The 25,405-nt window shown below is 62.4% G+C and overlaps 1 protein-coding gene across 2 annotated transcripts in view; it reads right to left on the bottom strand.

Annotated features, from left to right (window-relative positions):
* Positions 1-25,405, bottom strand: part of LOC111145269 (inositol polyphosphate-5-phosphatase A) — a 183,912-nt gene that overhangs the window by 28,331 nt on the left and 130,176 nt on the right. For both annotated transcript variants that reach the window (XM_022500081.1, XM_022500082.1), the window contains 3 exons: positions 24,911-24,963; positions 23,152-23,271; positions 12,577-12,661 (listed from right to left, as the gene is read on the bottom strand). In XM_022500081.1, the coding sequence (XP_022355789.1) occupies positions 12,577-12,661; positions 23,152-23,271; positions 24,911-24,963 (258 nt within the window). The remainder of the gene's footprint in view (positions 1-12,576; positions 12,662-23,151; positions 23,272-24,910; positions 24,964-25,405) is intronic.

Genomic DNA, 25,405 nt, shown 5'->3' with positions numbered 1-25,405 from the left:
GGGCGCCTGGCCTCCCGGGGAAGCTGGTGCTGGGTCAGTCAGGTCCGGAGAGTCCTGGGTCCGAGTTTCCTTCTAGGCCTTATTGAACAGAGCCTGATTTGGGGGCAGCTAGGGAAGATGTGTCTGTCAGGAAGCACGTCCCAGAGTTCCCCACGGTGCGCTCTAGTCTGTGCTGGTGACAGGCACGTACAGCAAACACACGTGAACGTCCATGTGAAAGACCCCACCAGGGGCAGGTCCAGGCAAGGCAGCTTTAACCACAGTTTGAAAGTCTCCTCGTTTGAATGGCAGCCCAGGAATGGGGAGTCCTGTCCCCGTCCACGAGGCCCGTGTGGGCTGGGAACCCGCGTTTGGCTTCGCTCTCCTGCCAGAGTCAGTAGAAGCCCCCACGGGAGCAGGCAGGGATCTGGTCTCCCTCAGGCTTGGAAGAAGCCCACCCCTCAGGCTCACACATGCTCTGCAAGTTCGGACGCTCTTGGGGTCACGGCACGGGGAAGGACCGTTCCGGATGCAGTAAGGGCTGAGTCGGGGCGAGCCTGGGGTCAGTAGGCTCTTTGCCGGGGCCCGTGACACCCCCTCGCCAGAGCCTGGGCCAGAGCCATGGCGGCCACCGTGGCTGCAGAAGCAGAGCTAAGCTCCCGGGAACGTGGGTCCTCATGCAGGGAATGTGCCCCTTCTGCTCCTGGGACACCCTCTCACTGCCCACGTCCCAGGTCCTAGCAGTCCGCACATCCTGTCTCTATGTTTTGATGCAGAGTCACCTGTTTGTGGAGCATGAACCCCCTTCCTGCCACTGAGCCCACCTGTCAGTGATGGCCAGGTCCCCACTAAGGGCCACAGGTACCCAGAAGGTTTTTAGCAGATGGTCTGCGTGATTTGACCTTCCAGAAGCATTCTGAGGAGGTCCTGCTCCTCTGGGAACAGGATCAGAAGGTTTTGGAAGACGGTGCCCTCCCGCCCAGAGCACAAGGAGCAGCCAGGGACACACAAGCAAATTCATCCCTGCGGCCTCCGGACCTGGCCACTGGCTCCAGCAAAGCTGTCCCAAATCCGCACCTGGGGAAGGGGCTCCTGACGCACGGCCGGCGCCTCGAGGACACCAGACGCTCCCTGTCTGGCCCAGAGCAGAGCTTTCCGGAGGGGTGAGACGGGCCATTGTCCCGGGGTCGCTGTCCCTCCCCCAGGGCTGCACAAAGAGGTGGGGCAAGGTTGAATCCCGACTTTAGTGAGCAATGAAAACCAGTCGGCCAGATGTCCGCAGCTGTTCAACGTGCAGGGAGCGGACCAGGGAGCCTGGGCCGGGTCGTCCTCAGGACAGCCTCTACTTTCCTTCCCTCCACGCAGGGCCGCATTCAACAGATGGGAAGCGAGCCCCCAGCCAGCCTGGGCCTCACATCCAGACACAGCAGAGGCAGCTTCGAGTAAAACACTGGAGCGAATTCTTAAGGAATTAGGGCTACAGCCACAGAAAGGAGACTTTCCTCTGTTTTCAAACCAGGACCCCTGGAGGAGGAACTGGGGCCCGCGAGAGCCTCACAGCCCCCATGGCGTGGACACGGGACACCCTCATCTGACCTCTCCGGCCAGGCCGCCCGTGGGCACACTCGGATGTCCGAGCTAACCCCGGACTTTAGCTGTTCACATGCCTCCGCTCCCAGAGAGGAAGAACCCCCATCTGGAGAAGGTGTTTGCTGAGCAAAGTGTATCTTCATGCCCCAGACATCAACCCAGGGAGGGAAAGAGGAAGAGGGAGGAGGAAGCTTCTCTTCACTCGTCCACCTTAAACACTCCCTGGGCTACAAGTGCTTCAGGTGGACAAGTGAGGGCGGCCCAGGGAGGACAGAGGAGAAAGCAGGACGCAGGAGGGATGAGGGCAGGAGAGAAACCCCGAGCTCTGCCCCTCGCCGCGTGCCCGGGGACTCCAGAGGACAGGCCCCTACTGACTCGTGGTCTGGCCTCCGCGAACTGGTGGCTGGGCTGGAGGACACATTTCCCCATCGTCATGCCCTTCCCGGGAAGCAGGACCCTGCTGCGGGCTTTCATCCCCAACAGCTCCGCAGAATGACATGCAGACCCGCCGAGAGCGTGAGATTGCAAACAAAGGCTCCGGCCTAATTTTAGCCACAGATGCTTGCGGGGCGACTCCGGAAAGGCCGGTGGGAAAAGCTTGCAGAAGAAATGGCCCTTAAAACAACATCTCCAGGCTTAAACAGAGGGGCCAAGGAAGCAGTGAGCCCAGCAGAGGGCCCGAGGGCATGGGGAGGCTGAGGGACGTGCCTCCTTGATCCCAGACTTGGGAGGAGGACCAGAGCCATCCAACCACAATGACCTGGCCCCGGTGCTGCCCAGGACCAGCTGTGGGACCCTGTGTCACCCTCCTGGGACCTTCCTGACGAACCACTACAACAAAGTGGGAGCAACGCCATGCTTTTTCGGGGGGGCTCCGGAATAAAGGGACGCAGCCGGACCGTGACCGGCTGTCCAGGGAAGGGCCGCAGACACCGTTGAAAGCAGCGAGGTCGGCACTCTGGCCGTAGCAGAGCACAGAGTGGGGAGTTGGGGCCACGGTGATAAGCCGGCCTCTGCCGTCCAAGAGGGGGCAGGGCCATGAGCCGGGAGACAGGCAGGTGCCCTGTGCGGCCTGCTCGGGTGGCCCCGAACCCCGTGTGTTCATGCGGGCTTCCCGCACAGGAAACAGCACAGCTGTCTCTGCCCCGTCTGAGAGCAGGTCCCTCGTGTGAGCCTGGGCGCCACGCATCTGCTAGGAGCGGCCGCTTCTCGACGGACAAGAGACCCTGACCCCGAGCGGCCTGCGCAGCTCCGCCTGCTGGCCTCACCCAGGCCCGGCAGGGACTCCCAGCCTCTCCACGGGACAGAGCACGCAGGACGGAGCAGCTGCGGTGCAGGAACCAATCAGCTGTGGGTTCGAGCCCCCTTTGGACCAGCCTCTCCTTCCCGTCTGGTGAGACGTGCGCGCAGCTCCCAGGGAGAGCGGCTTGTCGGTTCCACGCTGCGCGTCCAGCAGGAGCCAGACTGAGGTTGACGGCTGGCACTCGGGTCACAGCCACAAGCTGCCCCCAGCCCTGGGACACTCCGCTGCCCATCCCCACAAGGGGATCCTTGGGGTTCCTCATCCCGTCCCTCAGCTGTGAGTGCCGTGAGGACCCTGCAAACTGGACCAACAGCCCTTACCTGGAAACCATCGGCCGACCATGGGCCGGTCAGAAGCTCCCCCGTCCCACTGTTCTCCTTGTTATTCCATAATTCCGGCTAAGTCCTACACACACAAGTTCCCGCAGACGCCTTTCGCAGCAGTGACCAAAGAAGAGGAAGCATTTCTAACAGGTTCTCCTTCACGCAAATTAGTGGAAAATCATTACCTTTTAAAATTAAAGTTTTTGAATGACTCTAGAAGACACAGCTGGCTCCAGAGTAGAACGGCACGTGCCGGCCACAGACAAGCCTCTAAAGACTCTGGCCGAAGGGCCGTCGCTGCACCTGGGGGAGCACCGCGCACGCACCCCGTGCTGCCCAGAGTCCAGGGGTAGCGAGCACTTCGGAGCCCACAGTTGGGCCCACGGGTGGTTCCCTGCGATCTGGGTTCCGGGGATTAAGTGCCAGGTTTTGAGCAGCAGACGCCCCAGCACCCTGGTCACCCACTGGCGTGCCAGGGACACAAGCTAAGCACTGTCGGTCCCACGTGATTAACACTCCCTGATGACCAGCGTCCGCAGGCATCGTTCCAATCCTGAACATACGCAAAGGTCGTAACAGGGAGCCACCGCTCCATGGAAGCCTCTGGAGGGGACACCATTGGCTTTAAAGCTCTCCTTGGTCCCCTAACCTGTGTGTCCCAGGGAGAGTGCTGGGGGTAGGCTCACACATCCCCACTGGGAGTCGGCTCGCGCTGCACTCAGACTGTGGACACAGCCGGTGGGGCCATGGCCCTGTGGACGTGGCTGCTGAGCACGCCTGGGATCCTGGCACCCAAAATGGGACAGACACAGCCATGCACACCCAGCCTGTGACAGAAGCCCCCTTCCCTGTCCTGCACACATGCACGCACGCTCGCGGACACAGGCAGTATATGCCTACGCGTCCACACAGGTGGGCATGCAGGACACAGCGTGCACACATAGGCAGCCCGTATACGTATACACACGTCTGACCCACACTCGAGTGCATACCCAGTGCACACACACGTGCACATGCATCCCCTCTGTGCACACACAGCTCCTGAGACGTGTGAAGGGGTGTGGGCCTGGGGGGTCACAGACGGGAGTGTCCTGGTGGAGACCCCCTTGGTTTGGGGGATCAGGCTGGTCTGCGCTCACACACAGAACGGTCCTGATTGGGGCCGGGGGCCTGAAGGCCGAGGAGGGCAGCTTCTACTGGGGTCTTGTCCTCTCTCTGGAAAGGTACCCACTGCTCCAGCAGGCACTGCCCCCAAGTGCCCCCAAGCGCCCCCTGGCCCGTTTATGCGGACTCCTCAAAGACCCTTCCCACAAGCTCTAGCTCTTTCAAAGTTTTCCCCAGACCCCTGCCCTCTCAGGGGAAAGAGACCTATTAATAAGCGTTGGGGAAACATCACCACTGAGGACCCCAACGTGCCGATGCCACAGGAGGAAGTGCCCTGGCCAGCGCACCGGGGGCCTGTGGGGGCCGCCAGTGGGTCATGAGGAGGCACCACTGTGGTGACGGCCGGGTCCGTTGCCAGGGAAGCACCCCGTTTCCGACTGCTCATCCACAACAATGACACACCGTAAAGACCCGTTCATCTCCTCTCCCAGGATGGCTCCAGCCAGGCCACTCGGGCAGGCGCTTGGGGTACACAGGGCAAAGCCCAGCGGTGGTGGTGAGCCCACATGGGACCACGCAGCTGGTGTTCCGGAAGGAAGCCACGTGTGCTCCTCTCAGACCGGTGTCCAGCAGGTGTGTGCACACCCACAGCTCGGGCCAGGACGAGGCCCTTCCCGGGGAGACTGCGTGTGCTCTTGGTTTAGTTTCCTGAGAACACCCCAGGCCTCCACGGACACACCGGGTCTCCGACCTGGGAGGAGTGGGGGCTGGGGGCACGTCCTCCCACCAGCAGCACAGGCCCAGACTGACAGAGAGCCTCCCCACCGAGCTTCGGCACCAGCCTGTGGTCCTAAAATCCGCACGAGCGGCGCTGGCGCTGAGAGCAGGACAGAGGAGGCACGAGCCAGCGGGACATAGAAAACGGCAGGACCGGTGCATGAGCACGGACCAGACCGTGAATTAGCCAGTCAAGCTCCCACCGCAGAGCACAGGTGAGGGGAATGTCTCTTCTCGTCTTTTTGCTGTGATTGTGGGAATAACCATTTTGACGTCAATCTACCAATCGGAAATACGAGCTAAGGTTTGTAAGGCCAACTCTCTGGGAGAAAATACCCGACATGTGAAACCCGGAATTGTCACGATTAAGAATAACATCTTACATTCTTAGTGAAGAATAACAATTAAGAAAAACAGTTTGCGGGCGCCTGGGGGGCTCAGTGGGTTAAGCCTCTGCCTTCGGCTCCGGTCGTGATCTCAGGGTCCTGGGATTGAGCCCCACATCGGGCTTTCTGCTCAGCAGGGACCTGCGTTCTCTCTCTGCCTGCCTCTCTGCCTACTTGTGCTCTCTCTGTCTGTCAAATAAATAAATAAAATCTTAAAAAAAAAAAAGAACAACAGTTTGCCTCAGCTTGGTGTCCCAGGCCTGCACCAAACCGGACCAGAGAGATCTCTTTCCTTCTGAAGCAGTAGTGAAATAAACGTAATGATTTGATAAGAAAATCGGTTGTTTTCAAACCAGACTCTCGAAGAGCCCCACAGAGATGCTCATGCCCCGCACGAGCCCCGCCTGGGCCGCCGCGGACACCAACGGTGCCCGGAGCAAGGAGGCCTCCTGGACATGCAGCCTGTTCACACGGGCTCCCAGTTCAGAAGAGAAACCCTCATGACCAGCAGAGTCGACAGAGAGGTTGGGGCTCGGTTCTGTGACCGCTCCACGCCCAGCGAGGCTTTCTCCAGGTGCCTCTCCAGACTGTGGGCTGGCGTGACCCGTCCACCTGTCCCACGAACACCAGGCTGCCCAGAGCTCCTGGGCCACTGCTACCCGCCACTCCCACCACAGCACAGCACAAACACCACCTCACTGCCAGGGGCTGTCGGGGGCTGTCGGGGGCTGTCGGGGGCTGTCGGAGGCCGTCAGGGGGCTGCGGGCACCGTGTCGGTGGTGGAATATCTGGAGTGTGGCTGGTGCAACAGGCTTCATGGAGACCAGAAGCCACCAGTGTTTCCTCCTGCACTCAGTGGCGGCACAGTGACCCTTCTGGCCAGCTGGGTCCTGGGGGGCACCCGGAGACACTGGGCCAGGCCGTGATGGGGCAACACCCCTTCCAGGCTGAGTGGGAGCGCCCTCCCCAGGACACAGGAGCACCCTGAAGGAAGGAGGCTGGCCGCAGTGAAGTCTGGCGTCTGGGGACGGGGCTCTGGCCGCCGGGGAGCTGGCCGCACCCCTCCTCCTGGCTGGGGTCTTTGGTGGTTTCGTGACGCAGGGGGCGTGCTCTGCTGAGGGTCCTTCTGGTCCGTTCCAAGGCTGTCCCTTTCAGTGCGGGGGGTGCCCCTCCCAGACAGGTCCCCACGGGCCCACCTGGCACCTGAGCACGGGCAGGTTCCGTCACTGGCGACTGGTTTTCAAAGCGGCCACCAGCCTCCAAAAACACATTCATCACCATCTCTGTCAGGGATGAAGGACGGCAGGTGGGCGTGCGGCCGGGCCTCGCGGAGACGGGAGTGCCCGGCACGGCCGTCACTCTTTGTCACTGCGGCCGGCCAGCTGAGCGCCCCAGCTGCCAACTGCCACCGCGCAAGGCAGGAAACACACCCTTGGAGCCGCCGCAGGGCTGAGCCGGAGCCTGCGTTTGTGATCAGTTTCGTGCCACGCGGCCCGTCGGCCAGCGCGTGACGGTCGTGCCAGTGTGTGTTTAATTATGGCTCTGGCGCGGCCAAGTGTGCTCCCGGGCCGTCGCCCCGGTTCTGCTCCGCAAGCACGCGTCTGCGCGCCTCCGGAACGGGAAGCTGCCGGCTCGCTGGGACGGGGCCGTCTCTCCACACGCAGCAGGCCCTGCTCCCGGCCCCTCTGCCATGACACCGTCTCCCCGTCCCGCTCGGGCCTGGCTGACCCCCGCGCCGGGAGACGCCCCGCCCCACCCCGCAGTGGCCGCTGGACGGACAATCACTGCCTGTCCTTCACGGCGGCCGCGGCCGCTCACTGGCCCCTCATTGTTCCGGAGGCAGATTGAATTAACCTCCGATGACTCCTGCCGGGACGCCGCCCCAGGTCCGGGGAGGCTGACCAGGCCGCTCTAGCTGGGGGAAGTGGCAACCAGACCCAGAGCCAAGTCAGGCAGTGGCTTCTGAGGACAGCACTCCATGGGAAGAGACCCAAGTCGCCGTCAGGCAAGAGGCTGTGCCGCCCCCATGCCCCCTTCGGCCGTCTTCCCACACGCACGCTGTCCAGGGCATTCCTGGTCACCAGCCACGCTGCCCTTAGGTGATCTGAAAACCACGTCCAGCCCCTTCTCCGGAACCAAGAGTAGAGATTTGCATGTCCTTCTCCTCCTGTCCCCAGAACCCAGTCTGCAAGCACTGAATGTGGGCGTCCACAAGCAGCTTTTCCAAGAGGAGTCATGGCTCAGGGCGGTCTGCCCGTCCACTCGGGTGGAGAGGTGGAGGCCCAGGCCCAGGCCCAGGCCAGTGGTGGGCAATGTGGGTTCAGCCCCACTGCCTTCTTCTGGCCTGTGTCTCTCCTGGGCCATACTGTGGTACAGGAGGAGAGATCGGGCGCCCCACTCATCTCCTTGGCACTGCAGAGGGACAGAGAACACCCTGGGCCCCGTGGAGGATGGAGAGCGGCCCCCTCCTCCGGGCTGCCCACACCCCAGTGCCTGCCAGGGCTGCACCTCCTACCCTGTCCGCATGCCAACCTCACTGATGCCCCCAGACTACACCTGAGAACCTGACAGGACCCCACAGCTCCCTGCTGTGCCTTCCCACAGGAGACCCCACCCCAAAACAAGCCCTGCTGGCCTCTGGCCCGCAGACTTGGTGGCGTCCGAGTCAGGGCTCTCCTGCAAAGAGCGCACGGTCTCAGCGAGCACGGGTGCTCGGGAGGACGCTGCTCTCAGGTTGTTGCTCCCAAGGGTGCAGGGAACGGACGGGAAGGCACGTCAGGAAGAGCAGACGAGGTGCGGGACTCCAGTGTCCCCAGGCCGGCCAGGTCTTGGGGCCGTCCCACCACGAGGCAGACCCACCCCCACGGCCCTGCTGGCACCAGGCCGTCACCATGGGGCCGGGCCCTGCGTTCAGCCCAGACACGCAGTGGGCACACAGGAAAAGTCTCACAGAGCAAACGAGGAGGGGACGCCGGCTGGGAGCGGCCGGCTGGGAGCGGCCTGCTGGGAAGCGGTGACCAGAATCGGAGGCTCCGACCCGCCACGGGCCTGTGGCCCAGAACCATCCACGCAGGCTGGAGAAAAGCCAACTGGCAGCCCGACAGCCCCCAGGACGGTCTCCCACGCGGGTTCTGGAAACATGGTGGCAGGAACGGGGCCGCCGTGGCACTGCCCGGTCCGGAGCTCACGCCAGCCACCACGTCTGCGTCCCGTGGGGAGCCGTGGCTCAGCAGCGCCAGCTCGGCAGGCGTCCTGGCTGTGCACCTGCGGGAGCCCGTCCCCCGACCACCCGCGCAGGCCGTGGTGCCCAGAGGACACTGAGATGCACGAGGCTCGACCTAATGCTTCTCAGCACGGGGCCTGCGGGTCTGGGGCCCCGCGGACGCGCTTCTACACGCTCCCGGTGACGCTGCCCGGCCGGAGGTGGTGTCCGACGGTCACCGCACGTCCTCACTGGGCAATTAGTTTGGAAGACAAGCAAAAGCAAAGTGAAGTGGGTCAGAGGCCCGACGGAGAGCCTGCCCCTCCACGCGCTGGGCCCTGAACCCGCATTCACCAGGGCTGGACTCCAGGTGCCCAGGTTTCCGGAACGCCGCTCCTCAACCATCCGCTCGCAGGCCCGCCTGTGGGTACCTCAGGCTGAGTCAGACTCTCAGGGTTCCCACAAAATCTCTATCAGTTGTTTTTATAATTAAAGCCCCTTTAAGGGGCACCTGGGGGGCTCAGAGGGTTAAGCCTCTGCCTTCGGCTCAGGTCATGATCTCAGGGTCCTGGGATCGAGCCCCGCATCGGGCTCTCTGCTTGGCGGGGGGCCTGCTTCCCCTCTGCCTCCGCCTCCTGCCTGTTCTCTCTCTCTCCCTCTCTCTCTCTCCGACAAATAAATAAAATCTATAAAAAAAATTTAAAAAAAAATAACCCTTTTAGAAAGCCAAGCCGTGCTAATAGTAGATTCTGATTTTCTAAGAGATGCTCATGTGGTATTTTAAAATTTGGTAACTAAAGACGCCTTACCTAACGCCACTGAAATCAATCACCAGCGCAAGAAACTCGTTCTTTTCCCGTTTAACTTATGTTTAGATGCACCTGTGCCAACGAGCACGTTTACTGCTCAGCATTTGGCCTTTCAAATGTTGTTCTGGTGTTACGGGCTGTCACGCACGGGTTGAGGCAACCCCCAAAATCCGTGTCTGCCCAGACCTCAGAACATGACCTTATTTTGAAGGAAGGTCCTTGTCGACGTAATTAGTGAAGGATCTTGAGACGAAACCAGGCTGGCTTTTGGATGGGCCCCAAGGCGAGGGGACAAGGACAACAAGGATGAGGGGACAAGGATGAAGGTGAAGACGGGGGCTGGGAGAGGCCACGTCATGACGACGAGCTCAGAGAAAGTGTCACGCTAGTTCCATGCTACCATCAGGGGCGCCTTCTGTGACCTTTCGAGGCCTCCCTGCACCCTCTGTGTCCACGCCAGGAGCCCTCAGCCTCCCCACGACACACCCTGGATGTCCCCGCCCTCGGCCTGCTGTGGCTTGGGCCTCGGGTTCCTGGGACCTCCAGCCACTGACGGTCCCGTGCCTCCCCAGCACCACCACCGTGGGGCCTCCCAGCAGGGCAGTCAACAGGGACCTGGAGGGACACGTGGAAATGTTTAAGAGAGGGTGCACCGGGAATGTATTTATTACGTGACCTCCTCAAAGGAGGAACGACACAAAGGGAAGACAGTTACCATCTTTTCAGGTACTTAAAACCATACTTGGTGTCTGACATCACACAGACGTGCAGGGGTGGGAAGGGGCAGCCGCTGTGGGAACGTAGCTTCTCACCATCTGAGCTCCGGAGATGCAGGCAGCCTGACCTCCCCGTGTCCCCTCGCCCCCTTGGCTGGCGGTGGGGTGTGGCCGACTGCCCTGGGGTGCGGGGTGGGGCCAGGACCCCAAGATGCTGAGCCAGGGCCAGTTGGGCCGACAGGAGACGGGGGCCCAGCACAGGGGCCTGCGGGCTCGGGGAGAGGCAGGCATGTGTGTGCTGTTCCACTTCTTCTGAAAATCTGAATCCTCTCTTAAAAAGAGCATTTCAAGTCATTCCTTTTCTAGATCCGTAAATTCTGATGGGAAAATCATCAGAACCAAGATCCTCCTTTGCTTTCCTGCAGGAAAGGGAGGAGAACGTGGGACAGACTTTCAGACTTGGGAGCCCTTCAGATACAGACGCTTATGGATCCCGGAACCATCTGGGTTACGGCAGCTCGAAGACTCTTGAAGCTCCTCAGTGATCTTGAGAAACACGTCAGCGGTGAGGAGAACCCACTCGGGTTCACAACAGTCCCTCCCACCTGCTGGGACCACCGTGCGCAGGAGCCCCTTGTTGTAGGACACGGGCCAAGCTGCTGAAGGCCACGGAGCAGGGGAGAGGCATCAGAGAAGGCACCCTGAGCGCGAGGGCCACGTTACATGACGAACGGCACGCAGCGTCCTTTGTTAACCCTTTGAGTGCTGCCAGCCCTCCGCTGTCTTCCCGGAGAGCATGCGGCGCAGGAGCCCAGCTCCACAGGTCTCGGCCCAGGGGCGGGCAAGTGTGGTTCTCGGGCAGGAGGCTCTGACGGCACCGGCACCCGCGCAACCAGCTCCCGCCACCCAGCTCCTCTCGCCCTCTGCAGGCCAGACTCCCGGCTCAGCCCCTGCGTCATGCGCCACACACCCCTGGGGCAGCCCTGGCCGCGCGTGGAGCAGAAGCCCCCTGCTGGGGTCTCTGTTTCCCGGGGAAGAAAAGGCCACGTTCGACTGTCCTCGCACCTCCCCGAGCGCACAGCCGGCTGGGTTAGGCCAGAGGGGCGAGGAGGGGCTGTCTCCCGGCGGCTTACAGTCCCGAGCGCCCGTCAGGAAGGACCCCTGCGTAGAGGGTCAGGATCTCACAAACGTGTGGCTTTTCAACCCCCAGTGGCCTGAAATTAACGCGGGTGGCGGCCCTTGGGGAAGGACCCCGGGGCCCTAACAGCGTCAGACACGGGGGCACGTTTCCACAAGACAGACGAACTCCTGGGCTCGCTGGAGGGCCTGGGCCCTGACGGACTCGCTCTCCACCCTCCACATGGGGAAGGGAGAACGAGCAGCTCCGTGCGTAGGACTTCAGAGTCCCGGTGGGACTCACTGGCCCGTCCTGGTGGACAGCCCCGCACCACAGCACCAGTGCCCCCCGTGCGCCCAGCACCTGCAGTGCGCCCAGGCGCGCCCCCTACCGCCTGTGAGCCCACCCAGTGGGGCGCCATCAGATCAGCTGCCTCACGAGAGAATTCCCACGATCCCTCATCTCTGTCGCCCATGGGGAGCTGTAACGACAGACAGCCCACCCCCGACTTCCAGGAGCAACTTCTGCAGAGACGGATGACGGACGCGCAGTGGGGTCTGTGCCCCGGGATCCCGACCAGAAGGCGATCGCTTGAACAGCCCCCGTGTCTCCACCAGGGGTGTGCTGTGCACCTGCTGTGGGCGGCCAGCCTCCCCGTGCAGGCCTGCTGGTGGGGTCTGGGCAGACTCCCCTTGACTGCCGCTGGCACTGGGGCTGTGGTCCCTGCTGCACGGCATACAGTGGACCCTCAGCCCTGAGCCAGAGCCCCGGGCCCCCCTCCCCGGCTGCAGAGGTGATGCTCTGAGGTCCCACGGCTGGGACAGTGCAGGGCCGAGGCCTTCTGTCGCACCTGTTCTTGGTGGAGCGTCCCGCCGGGCGCACCCAGGAGACACATGGCCTCCAAGCCCCAGGAACTGAGTGACGTCCACGAATCTTTCGGTGAAAGACTGGTTTCCTGCACTCTCAATGAGGAAGCGGAGGGAGCAGCCCCTCCGGCCGTGTCTCCCCACCGGCCTGTCTGCTTTTCGACAGTGGACAACAGAACCGTCACAGAGGGACATGACGGCACGTCATTGGCAATGACCACCTGAGCACTGTGGAGGTCGGCAGGACTCTGTCCCTTTCTAGTTCCAGTAACGGCCCCTTTCAGCTCTAAAACCTCCTTATGAGGAATATTTCCCTTGAATACCAGCAGCGAGAATGGCAGGGCTGATCCTGCCTGTGAGGGCCCTGACTCTGGGCTCCCGACGAGGCTGGGGCAGGTGCCTACCTCCACCACGGACTTGGAGTCCAGCCGGAAGTTGAAATCGCCAAACACAAAGTAGGACACTTTCTCGAATCGCTGGTCGATGATTCTGGGAGGAGAAGGAGACAACATTACCGTCACACCAGGCAATCAGCCTCCCTTCTGCCACATGCCCCGTGCACGCGCCTTCCATGTGCTCCCGAGCAGCAGTGACCACGACACACGCCCACCAGACACATGCGGCCCTCTCCACACGGACACGCATGAGACACCACTGTGTCCTGCCCAGTGGGCCTGCGCAGCGTGGAAACCGCATCTGGGGGGAAGTGTAGCCTGTGTGCGGGAAGAACGAGGGCCAGGCGTGGGGCTCTTGGGGGTTGCCGGGTGGGGACACAAGGGCAGGACTGCTGGCCGGGCCCTTGGCCTGGCGCTTCCATGACCCCTCCCAGCAGGACGGACGCCTGTGCTGGCTCTGACGCGTTCAGGTATCGGCCCGTTTCCACATTTCCGAGGCACAAAAGCACCGTGAGGTGCGAGGTAAGGGAGGCGCCGGCTGCGTGGGAACATCTTTTCCACCTTTTTTCAATCGACCACGGTCCCTTCCCTACTCTTGCACTGACACGGGCACACACGAAGTGCGCCAGCCGGCAGCCTCCTCCCAGTCACCTCTCCGCTCACAGCGAGGCACGAAGACGGCTCCCTCCAGCCACCCCAGCGTTACCCAGCGCGATTAATGACCGCTGTTCGCTTCTGGCGGCAAAGCCGAGCGCCGGTTCCTTCCACCGGACGGCACAACGCGGAAGAGACGGCCGCGGAGCAGAGCACGTGCTCGGGGCAGGCGGACGGTCAGGGGCACGGCTCCGCTCTCGCACCTGCTGGGACAGAGCTGTGCGGCTGCAGGGGCACAGGGCGGAGGGCACATCCCCAGATGGACTAAAACCCAATGTCATCAGGCCGGCAAAGGCCGGGGGCAATGTCTTAACCAGATTGACTTGGAAACCTTCACTGGTTACCAAGAAACCTGGTGCATCTCCAGTCCCCCTGGTAATGCCTCTCTGCGCTGGCGGGGCCTAGCAGGATGCTTGGGCGCCGTGTCCCCTGCCTCGCCCCCCTGGACGTGGGCGCCGTGTCCCCTGCCTCGACCCCTGGACACCGGCGCTGCTTACCACTGCTTTGGCCTCCTCTGTTCATTAGCTTGACAGACAGAAGGACGGACAGAGCACAGGAGCACATGACGCCCTGCCCAGCTCCGAGATGCTCTCCTGGGTCACAAGAAAGGTCTCCGTAGGCTGTGACTGCTCGTTCCTGGCTGTGAGTGGTGGGGGGCACAGGGGGCACGTGGGGTCCTGGTGTCGGGAAGCTCACCAATGCCTCATGGCACTTGTCCACACTCTGTCCACCCGTCCTGTCCGGGGGAAAAGCTGCATTCCGCCCCCACCACCCCCGCGCACTCCCCACACGAGGCCACCCGACTGCTCCGAACGTGTTGAATCTGCATTTTCTGTCCTAACTCGCTTCCATCCTGTTCTTTTTTTCCTTTCTCACCACTTTCCTGATGAGCTCCAGGAGCAGCCCTCGGAGCCAGTGAGAACCTGCCCTCTGGGTCCGTGGCTGGCGTCTGGGCCGTCCGTGGGCCTCCTGCCGTCACTGACCTCCGCCTCGCGCGAGCGGGCCCCTGGCCAGGCATCCTCCCCGAAAGGCCCGTCCAGCTCCAGGCGCTGACGGCTCCCCTCCTCCCACCTTCACGGCAGAGCCCCCGTCGGCCTCCCACCCGTCCGGAATCGCGGTGACGCTGGGAATCTCCGTGTATCGGTTTTCCCGGTGGCCGGCTGAGCGCTCCGTGTGTTCCACGCTCCATCCTCTTCCCAGTCGGGTCATGGAGCACAAAACCCCCCAGATCACTTGGCCTCTCGAGGCCCTGCACTCCTCCCCCGCAGACTGTCACCGACCCCGCAGGCTGGCAGGCGGCGTGACTTTCCACAGGGACACCCGTCCTGAGGACGATTCCTTCAAGGACATCTCGGCTGTTTTCACATTTCCCTCCTACCTTAATCACTGTACAATACACTGTTACAGTCCACAAATATCCCCTTTTTCTTTTTAATTGGAAAAACTTTCAACTCATACATGGATTTGAAAAGGAAAGGCGTATTTAACACCACTGGTGAGTGCAAACAGCAGATTCCTTTACTTGTTATAAACTCTGCTATGGAGGAAACACTGTTCAGAAATATAGGGGCGCCTGGGTGGCTCAGTGGGTTAAGCCTCTGCCTTCAGCTCAGGGCATGATCCCGGGGTCCTGGGATCGAGCCCCACATCGGGCTCCCTGCTCGGTAGGGAGCCTGCTTCCCCCTCTCACTCCCCCTGCTTGTGTTCCCCCTCTCGCTGTGTCTCTCTCTGTCAAATAAATAAATAAAATCTTAAAAAAAAAAAAAAGAAATAAACAAATACAAGTGTCAGGGGTGCTGGTGGGGCGCCTGCTGCCCCAGCCCAGGGTCCGCCCCTCCCCCGGTCCCACGTGGGCTCCATCCCTGGGTAGGAAGCCCACCCCCTCTCCCATCCTGAAGGGACAGAAGCTGCTTCTGCCATTAAACAGCTTCAGAACAAAAAACTCTTTAGAGAACAAGTAGAGGCACCTGGAAAGGTCTCTGAGCGTCCCATCAGGACACTTGAGCACGGGCCTCCCGGTCCCCGGCCTCACAGGCACAGGGTGCAGGTCGGGTGCACAGATGCCCCAGCAGCATGGGAGGCGGCCTCAGCCCTGAGAACTCGGGCCCTTCACACGGTCCTGGTGGTGCCACGAGCAGGCCCTCCAGGGCCAGGTCACAGGGACTGAATACAACCGTTGGGGTTTAATCACAACTTTTAAGAACCCAAACCAGCATCATTCACAGCTTTTCACGGGGACTGATTGCTGTTTTCTGAGATCACACCTGTTGCCCGCCAGGTCACCTGTCCCCAGGGGCTCCCAGAGGAGGCACAGGGTCACCTCAGCAAACAGCTGCTCCCGCGATCCGGCCTGGCCTGCCCTGCCCCGTCTCAGGACGCCGCCGCTCCCTCCACGCCGCTCCCCTCCCCTGCAGCCCACTCCCGGCCGGGCTTCCTGACCTGGCCAGAGTGGCTCCTGAGCATCCTTCCGCCAAGGTCTGGACACACAAAGGCCGGGTGGGTGCCGTCCGGGCTGAGGGGTCTCTGAGGTCGGGACTGCTGTGCCAGGGACGGTTTCCTAATGCTCATCCGCTGCTGACCCCTGGAGCTGGCCGGTCGCTGGGAGCGGGCGAGGACGTGGTGAGCAGAAGGTCAGCACGGCGCCTGGACCCCCGGGGGCCGCGCACCCCAGCCTCCCCACCAGCGTCCACGGCCTTGGGTCTCGCAGACGCATTTCTCTTTCCTTTCTTTTTTTGATTTTTATTTTTTTGAGAAAAACTAAACCAAAGCACATTCCGGCTGGCTCCTGCTCCCTCTGCGTGTCGGAGAACCTACGTTTCTGATGATCCATCAGCTTCCGTCCACCAAGAAGCACAGAGCGGTGGCGCTCCTGGGGGTGGCTCACGGGTCAGACTCCTGACCCCGCTCTCTGCACACGTGCTCTTCCTGGGACGGGGAGCACGGAGCTTGAGACGAGGTGTGACCGCAGAAACGTGACGCGGGAGACATGGGTGTGCTGCGTACGTGGTGTACGTGCATGTCCCGCGTGTGTGTTGCACACGTGTGGGCGTGTGTACATACGTCACGTATGTGCAGAGTCTGTTTCTTACCAAGGACTCTTCCTCTGTCCCCATAGCTCTCGGAGACGAATCAGAGCGGGAAAGAGTGAACACACACCTGTCAACTCCTGTGTGCTGAGCCCACACCGTCTCGTAAAATCTCTGCCTTAAGAAATGCCATCTGTCCTGTGCGATTTGCGGCACGTCCCCGTCAAGCCCTGGGCTGGAACAAGGCAAGCACCTCATATTTTCTGGGATCAATGAATATTCAGAAGGTGTGTGAAGCCACTGGAGTCACTGGGCCATTCCAGGTCTCCGGGACACGTGGAGGCCGTGGTGGGAGTGGCAACTGCCCACAGACAGAGGGACGACAGAAACCACAGAGGTCAGGTCCAAGCCTGGGGTTCCAGCGAGCGGGAGACAGCACCAGCGAGAGGGTGTTTGCGTGACCACAGAAAGCCCGGGCTCCTGCGCACACTGGCCATGGGCCGCCCATGTCCTCACGGGTCCCGGCCTGGCGGGTCGGACGGTCACAGAGGGACGTAGGCAGTGGCGCTGTGGGGATGGACCACGGAAGCAAACAACTATTGGCTCATCAGACGGTATCGGGCTGAAGAGACTCCACAAAGCTCCAGGGCGTCCAGCGAGAGAAGCACTCGCTGCCGCAGGTTCTCCTGGACGGCGGGCCCTTCCTGCCTGCACAGCGCTCGGGATGCCCACGGCTGTGCCTGCCCTGCCCCCGAGGGAGCCACGTCGACTACAGGGAATCGGTCAGCAGGGCCGGATTCTTGTAACACTATCATTAAAAATCTAAATTTTATCACACTTCCATGCCCTGCTCCTCTTGATGTAATGGCCTGTGCTCATTAATAACGAGCACCGTCCGCAGCGTTGGCGAGACGGAGGGCTGTCACGGCCGAGGCAATCACCTGAGTGCCGGGCCCGCGGCCCTCACGGCACTCACGGCTAATTTCAGTATAGTGCCATTTGGACCAAGAGAAAAAAGTTGTTTTAAAATTAATTACCTTGTCAGACGCCATTATGATTAAAAAGTAGACCCACATCAATATCCTGTGCCTAATTCAAAAGGAGAATTACAAGAAAAGCCATAAAAATCCATTTTTTAGGCCTTGAAAATGGAGCCTCGTTCTGTTTTGACAGGCGATTTCATCAAGGGACAAGGCGCGCTGACACGCGTCGGGAAGGGGCCGTGCACTCGTGTCTCCAGCACGAGGTGTTCCCTGGGCGGAGTTGGACGCTCCGGCGTTCCCGGCTGGTGGCTTCGGCCTTGGCCACCGCAGCACGGACGGCACCAGGAGCACACAGGTTGCCTGTCGCCCCTGAGACCCTGGTGTGGCTCGGAGAGCAAGCAGGGCGCGGGCGGGACAGTCACCGGGGGCGACAGCTGCCAGCACCAGGGGGCCAGGGAGGACTGTTCGTGTGTGATGCGCCTGAGGCGGGACAGGGAAGGGATCTCAGGAAAGCACGAAGGGAACAATGTGTTCGCAGGGCCCGGGTCAGCGTCGGGCAGGCACAGACACCTGATGTCCCTCTGGCGTCAGGCGACATCCCCACCCGCCGCCTGAGGGGCCTGAGTGATGGCCCGCTGACCGGCCAGCTGGGAGCGCTCAGTGCACAACACACTCCCCAGGGCCAGGCGTCTCGCGGGCCTAGTGACAGAAGGTGTGACTCCTGAGGCGCCAGAGGTGGGGAGCGGTGTGGCTCGGCAGTGGGGCGCGGTGGCAGGCCTGGCAGGCACCCCTTGGGTGGTGGGACGTGTGTGCTGGGACCTTGGCGCTGTCCCTCGCTTGAGGGCGCCTTGCTGTTGGCTCTGGGGGCGGGAAGCACACAAACCATCGGCCACAGGCATGGGGTCAGCTCGGGGGCCACGGCACAACCCAGCAGCACCAGGCTGGGCAGAGCTCTCGTCGTGGCGGCAGGAGTCTCCAAGTCCACTGTTTGCCCGACCCCCGCTGCAGGCCACTGCCACGTTTCCAATACCTGCGTCTCGTCTTCGCAGCCGGAGGCCGTGAGGCCCTGCTGAGCGCCGAGTGTGTCCCTGTCCCCAGATTCTCAGGTCAAGGCCCCAACCCCCATGTGGCTGGCCACGGGCCCGACACACCACTGGGAGTGCTGAAGGCGAGATGGGTCTGAAGGGTGGGGCGTGCTCAGGAGCAGAACCTCCGTGTGGTCTTGGCCGTGTGCTTTCGGCCACATGCGGACACAGTGGCCAGGCTGTGGCTTCTTAGCAGGACCCGGTGAGCTGGCACGGGGTTTTGCGCTGAGAGGAGCGAGCGTGTGTCGTCTGAGCCGTGGGTCTGCGGCACTTTGCACCGTGAGGACACAAGACAACTCGAGCCAGTGGGGGCAGTCCCCGCCCAGGCCTGTGTCCTTGTCGTGCCCTGTGACGGGGCTGCTCACACCGGGATTTCCCAGTGACCAAGGCCCTGCTCCTGCCACCCACTGTCCTCCAGCAGAAGCATGCTGGGGGCAGGCCCAGGATGGCAGCTCCCAGGAGCCCCGGGCAGTGGGCTCCCGGCACCAGGCCCGGCCTCAGCCTGCAAACAGCGGGAAGAGAGTGAACACGTGTTTTCTGCACTGACAGCCGCTCTCAGACGGCTCAGACGCCACCACGAGCTGCACGGTCACAGAAGCTCCTTGAGTGCCAGGCAGAAGACTTAAGAGTCAGTGTCCTGGAAAGCCGAGAGCACCTTTAAAACCTCCGCTACCAGCGAGCACAGGAAACATGTGGGACACACGCCACCCACGATCCCTGGACCAGTGTGAGCACGGACGTTGGCCAGGCCGAGGACGCTGGCGGGCTGCCCGCCCAGAGTGCAGAATGGCCAGACCACAGCTCCCCACGTCGTCCCGTCAGCAGAAGAAAGCAGCAGTCGGTGGTCAAGACGCGATGGGACGGGTCAGACGCCGGCGCCGTGGACAGAGGCGCTCGGCAGGGACGCTCAGGAACGCGCAGCAACGGGGCTTCCACGACATGCTTGCACGAGTGACGGCGCGACCCTGCGAGCATGAGCGCCACAGACAGAGGCCCGGCTACGGAGGCCACTCAGACGGGGGCGGCGGCAGACACAAGAGAGTCAGGAAAGGAGGGCGGGCTCGAGGACGCCGTTTTACGTCCTAACAGAAGGACACACAAGATAAACGTGGACACAGTCTGGACGCTTTCTGGACGCTTGAACTTGTTTTCAGTGAAATAAAGTCTGTTTTACAGACACCGTCCATCGTGAGACATAAGGAATAACGAGCTCATGTTGTCGGGACGGCGACTGGACTTCACACGTCCTCACAGTGCGCTCCCACTGGGTGTCGGGACACGCTGGCGGCCCAGAGCCTGCAGGCTGTGCAGGGGCGAGGACACGGGCCTGTGTGGCCCCCGAGTCCACGCCACACAAGACGCCCATGACAGTGGTGTCCTCGGCCTCTGGGCTGGCGGACACCCCAGAGGACATGTGCACGTCCAGCAGCCCACGGGCACTTGGACAGGAGCTCTGTGGCTGGCCACGCGGAGGGAGTGTCCCGAATGACCCAAGTCTTAGCGCTGTGCTCGCCTCTGCCTAGAGACGCAGCAGCTTTTCTTCCGCCCGCTGAACAGCCCAGCGAGTTCTGGGAACTGCCTGAAGAGAAACGTCTAGGTTGGAGGGTCTTTGAGCAGCTGACAGCTGACTGATGGCCGCCCGGGAGGCCACAAAGGGGAGCGGTGCGGCGGCCGCATCACATAGCCTCTCCCTGGGAAACTAATTGCTCCCAATTGTTCCGAGTAACATTATTTTTCTGGCAATCATTTCCTTTCAATGCCCAAAATGAGCATGAAACAGCTCTTTTGCCCGGACATAAAAGTTAAATGTCCCAATGTTGATCAAATTAACTTGAGCGCCAGGACAATGGACTGTATTTCTGAGAAAATAATGGGGGACAACGGGGCGCTTCATGCCAAGATTTCACAGTTGTAACGTAGAATGTTTTGTTGGACTAAGCCAGGCCACGTTTCAAAGGGGGGCACAGAAGAGCCCTGTCACTTGTGCAAAAAAATCTCATTTCACGGCCAAAAGCTTGGGGAGCCGTCAGAAAGCTGTGGCGCTGGCGGCTCAGGAGGGACGGTGCTCCAGGCTCCCCGCCCCGTTTCAGCCACAGAACGTGCCCCGAGTGCTCCACCGTGCTCAGCCGTCGGCACCGGGGGCACGCGCTCCCGCGGGAGGACGGGTCGCCAGGTGCACCCAGGGCCCCGGTGCGACCCACCTCCCAGGCTGACGCTCTTCGTTAATCACGCACGAAAAGCAAAATATTCATGAACTACACGAGAAACATTAAAATTATTATTTGTATAGAACCCAGAGAGCCCACGGCCTGTGCTTTCTTAATGCTGACATCTCAGCCAGGAGTCCTGTCCAGGTGAGCCCGGCCGGGGTCAGCATCAGCACAGCGGCCACATCCTCCGCAAGGCGCCCGCGCCCTGTGGCACTCACAGTCGGCACTGCCAGGGGGGCAAACGCTTCCCAGGAGTCTGCACGCTGCAGACAAACGCTTTTTCTCTTGGGTTTCCGTATACTATGTTTTCATTTTGGAACAATCTTAGATTTACAAAACAGTTGTCCCCATAGCGCTCGGTGCCTCCGGGCTCTCACGCAGGCCACCATCCAGCGGCACGGGGGACGGGTATGCCGGGCCGCTGGGCCACTTCTGGCCGGGTCTGACGCCACGGGGAGATAAAGCCAGAACCAGCAGGCGCCCCTCACAGGAGCCTCCTTGCTGTCTCCCCGCGTCCCCCCAGAGCACGGCGGACAATGCTCCCTTAGGTTCCCAACGCCGTGAATGGGGCACTGTTGGTGGCAGCGTCCATTCAAAGGCCAGCGTGGCATTGTCCTCCCGATCGGCGAAGCAGAATGCCGTCTGCTGGTGGCTGCCAAAAGGTTAGGCGCCCCGATGAAAGGATGGCCCGTCACTCAGCGCCTGTACAGAGCTGCCCTTTGTGCGGGGCGGCTCGGCCCTGCTCCGTGGAGGTCCGGATCTGCGGCGGGCTGAGCTCCGCACAGAAGCGATTCATGGGAACGCACAGTCGCAAAAAAGGGCCCCGAAACCCAACGGCTGCTTTCCCGGAGGCCGCGAAGAGCAGCAGTGCGGGCCGACCCCACCGACAGCCCAGCTGCAGTCACCCAGACCAGACCGTTCAGGGGACCATCCTGACCCCCAGACTCTGAGGGAGGTGCCGGCGGGCGGGCGCACAGAGTCCAGCCGGCCGGAAGGCCCACACAGGGTCCCGGCTCCCACCCACAGCTCCCATCAGAGCAGCTCAGGCTGGGGAGCCGGCCCGTGGTTCTCCTGAGGTGCGCCCACCCCGGAGCCGCGCCCTTGCACAACCCTGCCTTCCTGGCCCCTCCAGGAGACGGCTGGCTGGCCAGGGCCCACCCAGGTGTCCTGACCGGCCCGGGCAGTGCCGGCGTTCCCCCAGCACAGACGTGGGGCTGCGGAGCCCCGCATGTTGGGGGCCCTCCAGAGCGGGTGTGGGTGAGAACAGGACGGGGGGAGCTCCGTGTGGGCAGCCATGGGTCGGCCTGCTGTGAAGTAGCGCCAGGACTCAGCTGCCCATGCCCAGGCTTCAGGCTGGCTCAGGCCACCAGACCCCCGCCGTATCCTAGGCGTCCAACCCACCTCTGAGCCCAGCTCAGCCTGGGCCCGGGGGGCCAACACATAGCCTGTTCTGGGCTGACGGCCAAGGCCCTCCATGCGGGAGCAGCAGCAGAAGCAAACAGACCTGTGTCTCACGTGCGGTTCCTCCGTGTGGACCTGGCAGGGGCAGCAGGAGCCAGGGTCCCCGGATGTGACCTGAGCCACCGTACCACACCTGACGGCATGAGGCTGAGAGCCAGCTCCCTGTCCAGAGCACGTCCCTGCTGAGTCCCGCGAGCAACCCAGGAGGGCCATGCGTGTGTGGGGGGTGGGCGGGCGAGGCTCCATGCAGGCCGGGGCCAGGGAGGTGCTGGGTGCAGGTGGGAGGGGTCAGCGGTCAGAGTCTAAGTTCCTGGCACATGTCTGCGGACGCCCAGCTCCGTGCCCTGGGATGGAGCAGAGGTGGGGTGGGGCAGGGCCCCCAGGGAAATCTGAGATAGCCTGAGCAGAAATGGGGACAGCTCTCCCAAGGCCAAGTGGGTCGCTGACATCCCTTGGGGCATGGAAGCTGGCAGGGGAAGCGTTGACCTGAGGACTAGGCAGAACCGGACGGCCCCACGGACTCGGGCCCCATGGACCTGGGCCCCATGGACCCGGGCTGCGAGGCTGAGCCTCAGCAAGCCAAGAGGGACGCTGGCCCAGGACCAAATGACCCCCACTGCTGGTTCATGGAGCAAGGGGCTGTTTTCCCTTCCCAGGTGCTCACCAGTTCTGACCGCCAGCACGGTCGCAATGAGACCACAGACACACAGCATGGGCACGTGTGGGCAGCGGGCCGGCCACGTAGGGTCCAGCCCAGTGGGAGCTCAAGGAAGACAGGCCTGTAGGAGCCAGGGCAGGTGGGCCGCGAGGCCTCCAGGCCCACAAACCCGGGACCGGGACCGAGCCCAGCGGTGCCATGGAAAGGCCCGCCTGCGGTCGGTAGAACATGGCAGCAGTGTCCCCGCGCCCTCGGCCAAAGCGTGGGTGCTCCAGTGGACGTCTCTGTACACTTGCCTCGCTCTCCAGGAGGCAGGCCCCCCCGCCTTCGGGTCCGTCTGGCCAAGCCTGCACAGGCCTTGGGACTGGGGCTGGGATTCGGGGCAACATCCATAGGTTTCGTATTTCGGCAAACAGGAAACAACCAACGTGGGCAGCAAGGGCCTTGAGAGGGCGCGAGCCGCCATCCTCGGAGGAGGTGGGGCGGGAGGGGCGGTGCGGCACCTACCTGTCGAGCACGTAGCCCAGGGCCTTGTGCCGGATCCCCGAGTACACCGAGGGGCTCGTCTCCCAGGCGACCAGATTGGAAGCATCATGAAAAAGATGGATGTTGACCAAGTCAAAAGCACTGCGGGGACAGAAGGACACATGGTGACAGAGGGCTGGTGCCACAGGGCACCCGATGTGGCCCAGCTCCCCAGGGCGCCGTGGGGCCCGGGCCCAAGGGTCACAGCAGGCAGCACCCCCTGCACCCAGCCCTGTCCTCCTCGGCCGCTTCATGCCCCCCAGAGCATATCCCCTGCTTAGTCAGAGCAGGGCACACGTGACCTCACAGTCTTTAAATATGTCCGGCCAACAGGGAAGGGGCTATTTCAACTCTCCTCCACCAGGAGGGAGCAGGAAGGATGAGAACAGGAGGGCAGAGGGAAGCAGGAGGGAGGGAGGAGGGAAGAAAGACGGGAGCAGGGGGAGGAGAAACGAGGGGATGTCGGGGGGAGAAAAAGAAGGAGGGAGGAGGGAAGAGGAGGAGGCGGTAGAGACCGAGGCCTAGACCCCAGGCATGGGCAGCGGGCGGTGTGGCCGGTGCCTCACGGAGCTGTAGACCACTCCCCACGAGGCTGTGACCCCAGAGGAGGAACACCACAAGGTTCCTTCTAGGTGAGAAGCCCCCAGGCCCACAGCGGCAAGAAGGCCCCAGGGAGACCCGGCAGCAGGCGGTCCCCGTGGTAGGGATACCCCACGCAGGGAATCCCCGAGGCAGGGAGTCCCCGTGGTAGGGACATGTGCAGTGAGGCCAGATTCTGGCCGTCAGCCCTCCCACTGCACGGAGACCCGGGGCATCACGGGAGACGTGTGGTCTCACAAGGAGGTCAGCGTGCCCACACGTACGCCACGGTTGTCACAGTGCCTGGACTGCAAGGCCGAGGACCCTGTGAGACGCATGTGCCAAGCTCACAGCCATTTCCCGGGGCAGTGGGCGGCCGGGGGAGGCAAATCCTCTCACTCGCACGGGGACCCCAGGACGCCCTGCCGGTGCCCACACTGTGTTGCGGCGGCCAATGGGGCGTGAGCGAGGGCAAGGGGCACTTGCTGGACCGTCAGAGTCTGCGGCTCCTCGTCCCCCCTCCCTGCCCCCTGCCCCAGGAAGAGCTGCCCAAGGACTCCAGGGAGGGCACTGTGCCAACCACAGGGGTGGCTGAGGGCCTGCCTGGGATGGGACACCTGGCAGGCACTCAGTGCCCCCACCCGTCTGGACGTGCCCTCAGCTGATGGAAGGTCTCCAACAGCTGCTTATGGGACACACGCGGCTCTAGGCCCTTAAGACCCATGGTCCCAGGGGGCTCACATGAGGAGACCAGGTATGGGGTTTCCGAAGATTCTACTGGGGCAGGAGGAATGCGGCCGCTGCGGACAGAGAGCAGCTGCGGGCAGGCCAGGCCCGAAGGTCGGCTTGGGAGGTCTGCCTGCCCTGTGCTCTGTGCCCATGGCCGCTGACTGTGGCCTGTGGAGGGCTGCCCGGGTGGCACCTGGACACTGGTGCCCACGGGAGGAAGCTCTAGGGCCTGTGTTGGGCCTGCACCGGGACCCCGGACTCGGGGACCAGGCAATGGCACTGTGTCACACCGAGTATCCGGAAGCAATGCCGGCAGGAGAGCGGCGGGCAGCCTGAGACGGGACGTGCGGCCACACCACGGGTGCAGCCCACAAAGCCGGGGAAAGCACCCCGAAGGTTCTGACGGAGGCAATAGCCGCCACGACGAACGTACCAGTCTGCGACACACCACCGTGTCCGAACGAAGCCTTTTCTGGACCACTTGCACTGAAAGACAAACGGGTTGCACAATAAGCCAGCTGAAAAGAGGGAGGGGACGGACACAACTCACAAGTGGGGGGGGGCACCCAAGATGCTTCTCAGTCAGGAAAAGCAATGTCCATCTTTCCACCGAAGGCTTCTGCTCAGCACCGGAGGGCAAGCGTCCCGCACGAGGCTTGCCACAGAGCCTCACGCTCCGCGCCCGGGAGGCAGGCTCGGAACCACCAGCCAGCGCGATCTTCTCGGTGAGGGCGGCCCGGCTGAGCAGAGGACGGCCTGCACGTGCCCACCGCCTGTGCGGACATTGTCCTCATCCGGCGCGGGTGACCGTCTTGGGCACCGTGCTCACGCCGGCAGGGAAGTGGGTGTTGCGCCGTGACCTGCTGCCCCACACGGGAGCCACAGCCAGCGGGACCATCGAGCGCGGCACACGGTCCGTGCTGTCTGG

This window comes from Enhydra lutris, unplaced genomic scaffold, assembly GCF_002288905.1.
Source record: "Enhydra lutris kenyoni isolate GAN:26980312 unplaced genomic scaffold, ASM228890v2 scaffoldscaffold12, whole genome shotgun sequence".
NCBI classification, from domain to species: Eukaryota; Metazoa; Chordata; class Mammalia; order Carnivora; family Mustelidae; genus Enhydra; species Enhydra lutris.
This window is presented reverse-complemented; position numbering and strand designations above follow the sequence as displayed.